General features: G+C 40.2%; 1 protein-coding gene across 1 annotated transcript in view; it reads right to left on the reverse strand.

The window, feature by feature from the left end:
* LOC137276915 (uncharacterized) overlaps positions 1 to 14,362 on the reverse strand; it is a 45,146-nt gene extending 30,784 nt beyond the window's left edge. Inside the window, exons 1-4 of the mRNA XM_067808567.1 lie at positions 14,275 to 14,362; positions 13,127 to 13,309; positions 12,604 to 12,723; positions 3,138 to 3,251 (exon numbers count right to left, since the gene is read on the reverse strand). Of these exons, the coding sequence (XP_067664668.1) occupies positions 3,138 to 3,251; positions 12,604 to 12,723; positions 13,127 to 13,309; positions 14,275 to 14,362 (505 nt within the window). The remainder of the gene's footprint in view (positions 1 to 3,137; positions 3,252 to 12,603; positions 12,724 to 13,126; positions 13,310 to 14,274) is intronic.
* Between the last annotated feature and the right edge of the window lie 800 nt (positions 14,363 to 15,162).

Below are 15,162 nucleotides of genomic sequence, written 5' to 3' on the forward strand. Positions count from 1 at the left end.
TCACCCTTATTTCGCAAATTACCCGTTCCTTGAATGTTTTCGGGATAAGCCTTTTGCTCATGCTGATTCCCGTGTTACATTTCTTGAATAACCGTTCTTTTCGGTATACACTTAACTATCCTATATTATTAGTCTATGCCCTTACTAAATTTACTAGCCAACGAACAAATCTAAAACGAATGGCAGAGCTTACCTTGAGATATTTTTCTCCTTGTTGTGTTCCTGTCCCACTTGTGAAGTTTCTCTTCCAAATCCGGGTCACGGCACCAGAAAATTTCAAGCTTGTCTCTCGTCAAGCCTGTAACCCGGTTCTTTGTTTGGGCTTCGTGTTTAAGTGGTTTAGAATCAGGAACAAACAGCCAAGTCTCTCGTAGATCGTCTAGTGGTTTATTATGGTTTTCATCAACGGTTATATTGAAGACTGTTCAGGTGCTTTACAAACGTACTGTAAGCAAACCTGAAACTTCGGGAGCGCAGCGACCTCTGACCGTCTAACTTAGCCCCGCAAACCGTCTCCCCAATCTCACATTTCCCCCTAGTTTTATCCCAGTCCCCCTAACATCAAAGTCTATAATCTATCAACCTACAATGGTAAAAACATGACACATCGCTGGACTGTCCTTTTAATTATCCACCTCTACACCTACTTCTTAAGTCTTGATAAACTATCAAGGCTTATAAAATGAAAAGAACCACAATTTGTATCTCGGTTCCCATGTCAGTTGGTCCTACTGATCCCCCACTACATCACGTACTCTGTCTTTACTGATATAGACATAATCCCAAAGCTTGTAATACTGCCCGATGTCAACTGAATTCGGACAATCAATTAATTTCCTAAATCCCTCACTATCTGCGCTCCCTGTCCTCATGTACAATTTCTTTTATATTTATAACACAAAATTCATATACACTTCCTAATTCATGTAACTTACAATGTACAAAATTAATTTAATTAACATTTAAAATTAACAATAAAACATCATTATAAACCGAGAGTGTAACTCCCGGTTACAACATCACGTGATGCCTTTGATATCTTTGTTTACCACTGCTGGGTGTGCTACCTGGCAAAGTTTTATTGATTACAGACTATTACTTTCTACTTGAGTTCTCTGCCTTATGTTTGAAACCATGTGGGTTGGACATCTCACGTGATCACGATCTACATCGTGATTGGCTCAAAAGTATTCGAAATTAAACGAAACTTACCTGTTAGTTGAAGGTTGATCTAGATTATAAGAAACTAATCACAAGTAGGAGGGATCACGTGCCCTCCCAAACTTGACAGTTTCACCCGCCCTTATTGTGGAAACGGTTTCAACCTCTTTAAAGTCTGATTCCTCGTTCGCTATTGCTGTCTCCCTCCTACTTGTGACTAGTTTCGTATAATTTAGATCAACCTTCAACTTACAGGTAAGTCTCGTTCAATCTTTGATTATTTCTGATGGTATCCTGGCGATGGAGGCATACGTTTCACTAGTATCACTTGACTGAATCAACATTTTGGCTTCAGAAAAACTGATGTTATTAGTGAATTTAATCCTGTTGATCTCCATCTGCGTTTTCCAAGTGGGACAATCCTTAGAAAAGGCCGAATGATTTCCATGGCAGCTGGTACATTTTTTGGATCTACTGTCACAATCTTCTGTTACATGAGTATTCTCAGCACAGCACATGTAACAGACAATGTGCAAGTGTTCACACCATGTCCAAACGTCTGGCATTTGAAACATCTCAGAGGGTTAGGGATGTATACATCAACGGTAACATGGCAGGAACATGTCCTGATTGATTTTGGTGGATTCGGTGCAGAAAAAGAAAACAGGTATGTGTTAGCTGGAACACTCTCATTGTTTTTCCGGGTTGAAAATCTGTTTACATACATCACACCTTGATCCTTCATTTCTGATACAATGTCAATCTCAGTCATATCTGCAATATCTCAGACCATCTCGGTCTCGTACAATACCTTTACTGGTGTTCAGAATTCTGTGTTCAGAGACCTTAACCACAACTCCAACGAACGTTTCGGTGGACAGCAGGCTACTTGCTTGCTGTTTTCTATTACATTCAAGTAATAAAGATCCTGAACGCAAGCATTTCACATCTTTAATACCACTTGCTATTCCGGGGACACCCTTAGATATCGCAAACGGATTCAGCTTTACGGGAGTATTATCAAAAGTCTTAAGGATCATAATTAAAGTGACGTTTCGTTTTTTTTGTTTGGGGTTTGGTATTCCATGGTATGGATTCGTCATCCGAGCTCCCCAACCCCCACGGAGTATCACAAGGACAATGCTAGGACTGTGGATGATATACTCAAGCAGAATAATCAACAAATATTTATTCCACCAGATTGGCCCATGAGCCCCTGCCTTCTGGACATAGGACTCACGGCAAGTTACGAAATTGGAGTTATACAATCAAAACTAGATATATCATCAAGAAGCCATGACTAGGTCTAGATGAAGCTAGTGTGTTGAGCAATAGGAACACTGGTCCTGCTCCCATGCCCTCAACCACCAGGATCCCTTCCTCCACCGACACATGGCTGGAACCCAAGGCAAACAGGTCGGTGGACCAAATATGCCCCCGGGTCCACAACGGAGATGAACGACTCTTAGCACTACCCAGCACCCACCAAGAGGAGGTGTAAGAGCGGTGTTAGGTGTTGTGAACATGTGTTAATGTGGGTGGACTTGTGAGTTTGGATGAGACTATTGACGTGACTATGGATATGAGTGAGTATGAATGAGGAACAGGGTTTTTGGTTGGTGATGGTTTAATAACCGTGCCATCGTTGGTGTGGGACTAGGTGTTCGTCTGGCTGTTGGTGTGGGTGTGACTGTGGATGTGAGTATGTGTGGATAGGGTGTTGCTGTGGGTTGGTATTGTTAGATGACTGACAAAAGATCAATAAATCAACAGAGACAAGATTCGCCATGCAGATGTACTGGGGATACAATATAGATAACATAATATTCACCTGTATAATCTATAGTATGAGTTACGACATTTCAGTGAACGTCCGAATAATGCAATATTGTAACAAACTATAAATTACCACAAGAAAAAAAAGGGAAAAGATGCGCATGGGTATTTTTTGTGAGGGATACCGAAAGGCTACTCACTGGCTCTGAGAGAGCAGGTATAAGGGCAGATACTTTCCCGGATGTTCGCTTCCTTTTCACATCGTCCTTTCGCGGCATACGAACCGCACATGCAGTCAGACTCTCCAGATTCTCCTTTAACAAGTATTGTTTCATAAATATAGACACAGTACATGGTGAAGACTTTACGTTATGTAATCCAGCTGTTTTTTAAAGAGGTCGCATGCGTTGTCAACGCTATGTCTAAAGGCGGGCGAGTGGACTTGAACTGACAGTGAATGAGTTAATATTTAACGTCACATCGGCAATAATTCAGCCATATCGTGAAGTGAACATTAAACACTGAAATGGAATATATGTATCTTGTAAAATCCTGTCAACGAAGGACAGTAAAAACAACTAGAATATCACAATTGGAGTTAAACCTAATATCACTATTTGGACAATACAAAATGTAAACAGGCAATAGATCGCCCACAACAGAAGGTAGATCATAGTGAAGGTAGAGGTGATAGTGAATGAATGGGTGAAGATTTAAAGATTATCGGCAATAATCCATTCATATCGTGACTAAAACTAGTTCCTAATAAATACATGTCATATGTAATACCCTCTCAGGGTCACAACGTAATTTAAAACTAGCTACCATATACAGTATGGTTCAAAATTATTGAGAATAGCTAAAGCATTTCATATTATTAAACGAGAACAAATCAGATAAAATTGAATGTATTGTGAAAGTGAACTGACCTTTTCATGTTGTGTAGGTAACAATTTAATATTTTATCAAGTCTCCTTGAGCTTCACGGCACAGTCTAAGACGGGTAGGCATACTTCCTATCAGAGAGGTTAGTGTCTCGTGAGTTATGCTGTCCCAGTATCGGACCACTTCTCTCTTCATGTCTTTAATTTTTGTCAACCCCTTTTGATTCACACATTCCTTCATCATCCCCCAAATGTTCTCAATGGGATTTAAGTCAGGACTATATGCAGGAAATGGTAATGCAGTCACATTATTCTCCTGAAACCACTGCTTGACATGTTTTGCGGTGTGTTTAGGATCATTATCTTGCTGCAAAATCCAGTCATTTCCATAAAACACATGTGCACTTGGAAGGAGAAAATTATCTAATATGTTAGTGTAGCGTTGACTTGTCAGATTTCCCTCAAACACACACAGCGGGGTCGTTCCTAATAAGGATATCCCTCCCCATACATGAAACTTTGGGCTGTATTTAGGTCGTCGATACAACGGTGCTGACGCAGACTTTGTCCATATTTTCACATTATTGGGATATACCCATATTGAGCTTTCATCAGTAAAAATCACATTTTCCCAGTCAAAGTTTTCATGTGCCAAACACCACTCAACACGCCTGTCTTTATGTTCTTGTTTCATGAGAGGAGAAGGAATTCCAGTCTTTTTCTCCCATCCAAGATCAATCAAATTTCTTCTAACTGTAGATTTTGATACAACTGTTGATCCCCTTTCTATCATTTCATACCTGATGTTGGAGATGCTTGCCCTTTGCTTTTTAGACGCTAAAATTCCCAGCCGGGCGCGATCTGAGAAGTCCAATTTTCTGGGTCTCCCTGCTCCTTTCTGGTGCCCAAAATCCTTTCCCTCTTTAAAATTCTTCCTAATCCTATACACAGTAGAAAGAGGAGTTCCTGTTCTCTCTGCCAACGTATTTACATCATCAATTCCTTGATTATACAACTCAAAAATCAACCTTCTTTTATCTTCAGCAGACATTGTTGACAGTGCTGAGGAAAATGACGTCTGCTACAAATTCAGGGGAGGTAACTCTAATTGTACTATACTCAGTAGGCCAAGATGAGTTACCTCCCTTATACCATTACTTAGTTTTAAGTATCAGTGAATCGGTTGAGGTGTTATGGTAGCTCAAAGTAAGAAGAAAAATTCTCAATAATTATGAACCAGACTATATCTCTAAAGGTAGAAAACTATTTTAGTACAACACAACCAATACAATGTAAAACTGGCTGTTTGTCACCAACAACTGAAAGCATATCAGCACACTACGGTCCATGTGTACCTACAGTTTTGTGACATTTTGTAAGGAGAATTTAATACGACAGTGTGCATGAGATGTGTCATCTGTCTCGACGTAGCTTTAGGCACAGGGACTTGTATCCGCGTAAAATATTTTTAAGGCAAACAGATTCGGGCCATCCGATTGGTAACTGCCACTGGATATTTTTTTTCCCACCAATCGGATGGCCCGAGTCTGTTTGCGCGGATCTGCTCAGTTCAATGAATGTCAAGGTCACTTATGGCCGCCAAGTGAGTAGGTTTGCCAGCGATTTTGGTGAAAATGTTTGCTTACTGTCTAGAAAATGACATGTAGATGTTGCAATAAGTTTTCCGACCCACGAAATGCCGCTGGCGATCGAATCCAGCCCAGCGCTGGTGCTGTCAACGTGTCTGGAATTAATAAACTAATTTAAAAGGTGAGTTTTCGCCGTATTTAGTCATCCATGATTTTGGCGTGAAATTGCGGAGGTAGCTGTTTTCGATGATTCGTGGCGTATAACTTTTGAAATAATGATCCGATTGTGACCATTTATGGCTCGTTTTGTAGGGGACCCGTGAAGGTCCCGGGGTAGAATAGGCCTTCAGCAACCCATGCTTGCCATAAAAGGTGACTATGCTTGTCGTAAGAGGCGACTAACGGGATCGGGTGGTCAGACTAGCTGACTTGGTTGACACATGTCATCGGTTCCCCATTGCGCAGATCGATGCTCATGTTGTTGATCACTGGATTGTCTGGTCCAGACTCGATTATTTACAGACCGTCGCCATATAGCTGGAATATTGCTAAGTGCGACGTAAAACTAAACTCACTCACTCACTCACTCACGTTTTGTAGGGAAATCATCTGGCGTTCGATCCGTTGGCCTCGACGTTGCCTTAAAAATATTTTACGCGGTGACATGTAACAGGGGGTGGTTTCTTCGTTACATCCCTTTCCTTTTATATAGTACTAGGGTAGGGCCTATACATATATATGTCTTTCGAGTGCTGTTTCTAAGCGATACATGTCCCTGTGGCTTTAGGGACTGTCAAGAGGAGAAGATCTACACGACCCAAGGCAAAGTCTCAGACCTTGGTGATGGGTAGAGTCTAATAGTGTAAGGTTGTTTTTGCAGGCTCCATCATATATGATGTCACCATAAGCTAGTGTCCAACGAATACGTGATCTGTATAACTGAAGAAGGGTAGTTTTATCCTCTCCCCAGTTTGAATTTGAAACAACTTTTAACAAGTGACTTTAGGCATCTGGAATTTAATTTTCTTAGGAATTTAAACTTGGATAGCAATCGAGGTAAACGGCCCAGTAATCCAGCCATGCAAATCTTTTGTAATGCAGTATTTCCATTTAGTGTTCAATGCTTTTTCAAGACCGAAAAAAGAGCGACACTGCATGCTGTCTGTTAATCTTTTTAAGCGAAAACCACATTGAATGTGTTACGAGAGTGTGTTTCCTGTAATCTGTGTTATCACTTATTAAGTGATAGTTATTGTTTGGTCACAATATTTAGAGGTTTGAGTAATAGTTATTATTGGTCTAATTTCGTATCTGGGCTATAGTATTTTCGCCACAGGGCTTCTTCATAGCACTTAACTTCTCGACTGTGTGTCCTATATATAAAAGCTTATTGCTGTGAGGTACACTCACGGACTTACACTCAGAATTACTAGAGTTTTGCCTCTGTCTATAATCGGGTGTCATCCGATCTGTAAACTACATGCAAGATTAACCACACGCATGACAGCTCACTACTGCTGAAACAAGCTTCATTAAGAATTTCTGCTCTCTCACTCACTCCCTCTCTCCCTCCTCCTCCCCCCCCCCTCCCACTCTTTTTCTCTCTGATTACAAGATTCTGATGAGTTAATCGTTATACTTGTGACCCTTTACCTCAGGCTTGTGACTCAGTTGCATTGTACTAGGAATCTGTATTGTGATTAATTGTAACTTGTTTATTACTGTTTATGCGTTCCATGGTTTTGCAGGTAGCTGCTTTTTCACAAATCTTGACAAAACTATGTACCCAAATTGAATTCTCGGACACCCACGTCCAAGGTATGGAACGTAGTCCAGAAAATTAAAGGTAAAGGTAATAAATTTCGTGTCCTTCACCATAAACATGGAAATACATTACTTACTGCTAAATCAGATATTGCGAATAAAGTGGGTGAAACTCTTGATCAAGCTCATGATACTGCTACAGAAGGTGATAACATACATTACCATCCTCTGAAGCACTTACTAGAATTATGTTTAGAGGCGTTGTCATAATGTTGTTTTTCATGGCATATAGTAGTGCCAACTCCCAAACCTGGACGTTATCATATTGATCCGTACAGTTATCGACCGATTTCACTAACTAGCTGTTAGTGGAATGCATGATAAATACAAGTAACCTTATAACAGATATACAGTGTGGTTTCCGTAAAAAGAGAATGACTGAGTGAGTGAGTTAATATTTAATGTCACATCGGCAGTATTTCGGCCATATCGTGATGAGAACATGTTTGGCATTAAAATGGAATACGTGTATTGTGGGAAAACTTGTCATCAAAAGACAGTAAAACAACTGGAATATCACAATCACATTAAACTAGTGTGAAAAGGTAAAACTAATAGCATTCTATGGACAATACAATACAAAGCACGGTGTAGACATCGCCAACAACAGAAGGTGGATCAGGGTACTTTTGCTACCTGCACAGACCCTAGTTGGATTTACACCATCCCTTGAGTCGCCGACGATGGTAGGAAGATTTAGCCAGAATTTGAAATAGCAAAACTACTACGATTAGACAGTACGTGTTATCAACATTGACTTTAAATGTTTGTGGGACTTACGTACCCTCTCAGGAGGACAATCATTTTACGGTACTTCAACCTCCTTCGAGGGTACAGCCACTAACGATCGCATTTGCTAATTTATATCACCATGCTGAAAAACATTTATCTATGTACAAACCATATTATTCAAAATTTCGGTAATAATTCTATTTCCTTTAAAAATTCAATTATCAAATGATCATTAACTTTATTAAAAAGATCCTTTACAGGTTTGACATTGAAATACTTATCCCTTGTGATGCCAGAATCAATACAGTCAAGCACGACATGCTTGACCGTGATTCTTTCATCACAAGGGATACAAAACAGAGGATCTTCAATTGTCAATAACGGTTTGTGTGTATACCGCGCATGGCCAATGTGACATCGTCGCATAATGACCTCTTGAAATCTAGACTGACAACCCAAGTAGGTGTAATCAATATACGGTTTTATTTCATGTAATTTATTGTTACCGACCAGGGTGTCCCACTTCTTTTGCATCAAACCACGGATGTAAGTTTTAATGGTAGCTTTGTAATCGGTGTATGGGATCAGAAGTGGTGTCACAGATTTGTTGAGTGCTGCCTTGGGAGCAAAAATGCCAACGTGGCTGGGTATCCAACAAAAGACGATGTCGCATTGGTCAGTAGTAAGGTCATTATATAGTTCAATCATTTCTACTAAAAGTGGATGTTTACACGATAAGTTTTGAATTGCCTGAAACCAAGATAGAGAGTCTGCATAAATTATATATTATTTACGTTTATGATGCCTTCCAATATATTTCAGTGCCGTTAGTATGGCGTTTGCTTCAGCTGTAAAAGTAGAGCTGCAATCTGGTAATCTAGACGATGTTGTTCTGGATCCAATGACAGTGGCACAAGCCAATGCGCCACTCTCCTTGGACTCATCTGTAAATATGGGTTTGTAATTGCTAGATTTATGTTCTAATTGACTGTATGCTTGTCTATATTATAATTCATTAGTTTCTGACTTCTTAAACTGTGTAAGGGTTAAATCAACTTGTGGCCGCACTAGTTGCCAACGAGGAGAAGAAAGCAAACGCGAAGGAGATATAGTCTCCAGCTTAATGCTAGCACCAGAAACGAATTATTTAAATCTATGCCCAAGACGCGGAACAGAAAAAGATTTCTTAGTGTATAAATCCTCATGGAAGGGATTAAAGACACAGTTAAAAGCAAAGCAGGGTTAGACTTGTCAGAAACAGGTTTTGTAACATGTTTTACGGCTAATTTTATACGGCATTGTGAAAGAGATGGTACATCTGCCTCGACGTAGAGACTGTCCACAGGAGAGGTTCTAAAAGATCCGAGACAAAGCCTAAGACCTGTTAGTTTTAAGCTGCTTTTACAGGCTCCCCCATATGGACCCATAATCAAGCTTTGAGCGGACCAGTGATCTATATAAGTGAAGGAGGGTAACTTGATCCCCTTCCTAGTTTTCCTAGGAGTGCTTGAAAGTACGCCGTGCTTTAGAGCTCAAAACTTTAAATTTATGTAAATTGTGGATCATAAAACGGCGATGAAAGTAATGTTCGACTGTCTTCCGTGCCTTCCTTGTCCGTTTGCATTTATCTGTAAACCATGGTTTTCGTATGTGAGGAACTGAAGAGGACTTTGGGATACATTCGTAAGCTATGGTATCTAGCCTATCTGAGAAACATTTAATTCCATCAGGAATATCTTTAAAAAGTTCAGGTTTAAGTTGGTCAGCACAGAGAATTTCATACAGAGGCCATGTAGCCTTTTTAAAATTTCATCTTGATGATGGGGGGACGTCATGAATGCATTCTTGAATGCAGAACGCTGACGGCTTCAAATCTTGGACTAATAACTGTAAATCATTTAAGTTAGTCCTAATTCCTCTACAATATCATCGGATAATAATTGGTGAAGACATTATTTCTTTGAAGGATGGACTGGTGATCTACCCCTCACCTTCCAGGAGGGCGACAAGCTATGTGTTCTACAATGAGTATGGTCGGACACATCCATGTCCTCAAGAGATTCGAACTTATTAAAAAATTGGACTTGGTTATTCAACCCTTTTGGGGCTCTGTTGCTCTGATCTTTTTTGTTGTCACAGTTTGGTTTGGATTTATTTTATTTCAGGTAGTTTCACATTAATGTCTGACGAGATGTAGATGTATCTTGACTTGCCTGAATTATTGTTTGCGAAGATATTGTTTGTGTACTGGAAGTAACCTTAGTAGGTGTCGCTGGAATTTCTGCAGACAGCAATGTAGGAGCCGTTTGTATAGTCCGTTTGACAACCTACGGAAGTACATGAAACACTATTTGGATTTAGAGACATGAACGGAAGCAGAAACAGTGGCAGCGTAAGACGGACCTGACTGTTCTCGTGAAAGAACAATCTGTTTTGCCCTTGACATTCCTTGGAGGGGGGGGAGGGGAGGGATTGGCGAGCACTTAACGTTACCAAGCTCCCACCACGAGGAAGTGGTTTGCCACCGGTGCCCGTAAAAACAGATGTACTGTCAATCACCTAGTGTGTTTGGAAGCTTTTGCTGTGTGATTCTTTGTGGCTTCGGACGCTGAGGCAGCTTGCCTGATTTCATATCCCATTTTCACATGACTGACAATTTCAAGTGGGTTGTACCTTGTCCGATCATTACAATCAGGATCAGGGTGTTCCACAAGGCAGTATTTTGTCTGTCACACTTTTAGTATAAAGATAAATAGCTTATCAAAAGTTTTAAACGATTGCATTGATGGATCACTTTTTGTGGATGATTTTACTATTTCTTGTCGTGTTGAAAATATGCATACTAATGAACGGCAGCTGCTATTGTGTTTAAACAAGATAAATAAACGGTTTCTTGGAAACAGCTTTAAAGTTTCTAAATTGAAAACTAACTACATACATTTTTGCCGTAAATACAAAACCACATGAAGACCCTGAACTATCCCTAGATGGCACACCTATCAAAGTTGTCAGAGAGGCCAGGTTCCTGTGAATTAATTTGTGACACAATTAACGTGTTGCCTTATATTAAATCCCTTACAATATATGCCTGAAGACACTTGACTTGTTAAAAGTGGTTTCAAATTCTAAATGTACCCTCCCCTGGTTATATATCGATCACCGGTCCGTTCTAAACTTCATTATGGCTCCGTCGTCTATGGTGAAGCCTGCAAAAGCAACCTAAGGTTATTAGATTCTGTCCACCACCAAGGTCTAAGACTTTTTCCTGGGTAATTGAGAATCGCTCCCGTTGATAGTCTCTACGTCAGGGGCAGATGAACCATCTTTTACATAACACCGTACAACCTAGCTTTACAATACATTTTCAGTTATACTCTAACAAATCTACCCCTGCATACGTGTCTTCACTTTTATCTATGAGGATTTGCATAGCAAAAGGTCTTCTCTTATTACGCCTCTTGGTCTCAGAACTAAGCCATTTCTTGTTGCCGCCGGCATTGAGTTGGAAAATATAGCTCCTTCCCGACTTCTTTCTTCACCTCCTTGGCAATTGCGTAAGCCACTAGTCGACTTGACATTAGCTACTTTTAAAACTCAGAAACTAATGAATGACAATGTAAACAAGAACATAATCAACTAAAATATAACAATTACAAAGCCCAATATACAGATGGGCCCAAGGACGGTGGCGCAGTAGCTAGTGCCACTGTCATTGGATCCAGAACAATCTACTTGAATAGCAAATAACAGTTCTTTTTTAAAGCTGAAGCTAACGCTATAATAACAACTCTAATAGACAGCCAAAATATAAAGTTAACAATAGCTTATCTTTTCTGACACTCTTTCGTGCCTTCAGGTTATTACAAATATTACTTGCGAGTACTTCCCTTGTGATGAAAGAATCACTGTCAAGCATGTCTTGCTTGACTGTGTTGAATATTCCATCACTTTGGATAATTATTTTAAATCAAGAACTATGAAAGATCTTTTTAAAAATAACAGTTCTCATTTAATTATTGCATGTTTGAAAGAATTAGATTTGTTAAATGAATTGTAAATAGATAATTATTTTATGATTGGAAGATTGAATTAGTAACTAATATTGTTAGTGACTGTATCTTCGAGGAGGTTAAAGTGCCGCAAAAATATTGTCTTCCTGAGAGGATACGTAAGTCCCAAAACATTTGATGTAAATTTAAACGTTTCACTGTTCTGAAGCGCAGAAAAAATGCGTCTTTTTAATGTGTGGCCAAATGTGTCTAAATTGCTAACGACTGAAGGGATGGACCTAGGGCTTATGCAGGAAGCAAATGTACCTAACGTCCCCATGGTCCCTAGAGTGGTGACCTACCTTAAGTTGTTGGCAATCTATAGCCCTTTTATATGGTATTTCCCTTTACAGTTAAACTGTTTTAGATCTAATTAGAAGTTTTACATTCTTCTCTGTGATATTCTAGTTAGTTACACTGCTCTTCTCTGACAGGTGTCCGTAATTCATATGGATTTTTGTACTTAATCGTTGTCGTCACGATATGGCTGAAATATTGCCGGGGTGACGATAAATTTTAACTCAATCCCTCACTCAAAACGCTAAAACGTGTATTGATGATAAATCAAAGGAAACTGCCGTAACGTACTGTGACAGAGGGCTGGTGTGTCACATGACCGGCCACATATATCCCAGGTCAAGTGGGGGTAGTACAAACAGGAACCTCTCCTCTCTTCTGGACAAGTCTTGACACTGTCTAGACAGGAAACTGGAAATGAATTGATAGACTGAAAACGCTCGCCCGTGATGGAGGCTGATACTACTTTGAATTTTCTTGCGTTATGTCTTAAAAGTTCCATGACGTTTACTGATCTTTCTTACTTTCACTTTCAACAATTGCAGTCAGTACTCACATACATGTCACTACAGCAGACAGCCTCATCAATCTCAAAATACCTTAGTGGAAACTTGGGTGGATCTAGAGATGTTTAATCCACTGCGTACTTTGCTATTTCATTGTGATGTGACTGCAGTTGTGCTATTACCCATTGTGTGGATCTGTCCCCTGACGCATTCGATCTTCATTTTCAACAATTTTAGATCAAAGAGATCAAAGAGATCAAACAGAGATACGCACCCATACATTTGAAAGGATGTCTATACTTGTCTACCTGAACAGTTTGGTAATGTAACTTCATCCCGGGTGCCGTCATGTTTGCATTCTGAATCTCCCCAGGTGTCTTGTCCATTGCATCCTACGCAGGAGAAGTACACTGACTGGTTGTACTTCAAACTTCCAATTATTTTGTACTCAGCTGGCACATCCAGTGGACACTCCAACGTTGTGACATTGACTGAATAAAAAGGAAAATAGGGCCTCTAAACAAAGTTGAACAAAATATGTTCTCGAAAATATTAAACGTAAAGCAATGTCCCGACATGGGTATGCAAGGGATACACAAAGAGTTGATGAAAGCTGATTATTGTTGCCCAGCCTGCAGGATTGTCTGGCTTTCCCTGGAGATGTACCGCTTAAACGTTTTGACAACACTAGGAGCCTCGAGTATCCAGTAAATCAAAATAACCAAATGCTTTAGACAGTTGGTGGACATTTCCAAAGCTAACATTACTGTGTCCAAAATGGTTTCCCATACGATTCCCAATTTGACTCAAATTCGACTTGCGGGTAGCAGGGTGACAAGAGGTCTTTGTCGTCTCCATGAAGACCTGAGTTTGAGGCCCTACATCGGTACAACGTGTGAACACGCTTTCTGGTGTCACCTACCAATACAGCAGAACCATTTGCTGAAAATGACCCAAACCGGTATTCACCCTCTCCTTAGTGAGTGAGTTCAGTTTTACGCCGCATTCAGCAATATTCCACTTATATGGCGGCGGTCTGGAGATAATCGAGTCTGGACCAGAAAATCCTGTGATCAAAAACATGAGCATCGATCTCCGCAATTGGGAACCGATAACGTGTCAACCAAGTCAGCGAGTCTGACCACCCGATCCCGTTAGTCGCCTCTTACGAGTCGCCTTTTATGACTAGCATGGGTTGCTGAAGGCCTATTCTAACCCGGGATCTTCACGATCCCCCACTCTTTAGGGTAAGGGTGTGAGACAATATCACTTTATGCATTCTATAATGATTCAGGTTATGGTTCACACTGGTGTACATACACCATTAATGTGATCAGAAACAAACTCTCCTCATATTTTCTCTGAATTTCATTTGGCAGTAATCTGTCAGATGCAACGTTTTGATAATCATAGGCTTCTGAAATAATGGCCCAGTGAGTACATGTATAGACTTTACCTGTGTTGTTGTGGGCATCGTCTTGAGTCAAGATACACTGCAGCCGAAAAACCAAGAGAACAGCACACACAGCCGACAGAGACAACATCTTGTCACTTATATTTACTTAAAAAAGCAACACCGATACAACGACACCAAGCGCCATCGTACACTCTGCAAAAATCATCCGATAGGGAAAACATTTCGGTGTTAGCACTGAGTCATAGATCACTAGCACTTCACATAAGAGAGTTTCTATTCCCACTTGGAGTTAATTCCGAGATGACAAATACATCTCCTGGGTATAACTCGTAAAGTTCGAATTGTTGCAAAATTTAGGCGAAAAAAACAGAAGTCGTTGCCAGAGTCGGAATATAGCTGCACATAGATTCCCCCACTTGTTTTGCCGTTGTCAGCTACCAGTGTGTATTACAGAGGACACGTAAAGTTTATGAGATGTTGTGTTAATACCATGCTCTTTGTGAAAGAGGTTTCACTTGACAAGTTCTTTTGACGCATTACTCATGAAATAAACATGTTCTGTCGATTATCGAGAAGGGATTTGTGAACACGTCAAACTCTGGGGAAGCTCTGTGCTACAGCGCAGTCATAAACTGACAGCAATCACCAAAGGTATGGTTTTAGTGTGCATTACGCTTGGTTCCGATCTGTTAACGTTCATTCTGGCAAACTGCAAGTAAGCTGCATCGAGGCTAAACCCATTATCAGCCTGGGCCACTTTGAACATGTGGCAAAGAACACACGCTTCGCGTCTGTCCTCGTTTGTTTTCAAATTGAGCAACGTGCTGATCTTGATCATTCGTTTGTTTTCACACTTGTGGGAAATGAAATACATAGAAGTATCACGAATTCGGCTCTACAGGATCACAAACAGAGAAACCTCGTAAA

This window comes from Haliotis asinina, chromosome 1, assembly GCF_037392515.1.
Source record: "Haliotis asinina isolate JCU_RB_2024 chromosome 1, JCU_Hal_asi_v2, whole genome shotgun sequence".
Taxonomy (NCBI): Eukaryota; Metazoa; Mollusca; class Gastropoda; order Lepetellida; family Haliotidae; genus Haliotis; species Haliotis asinina.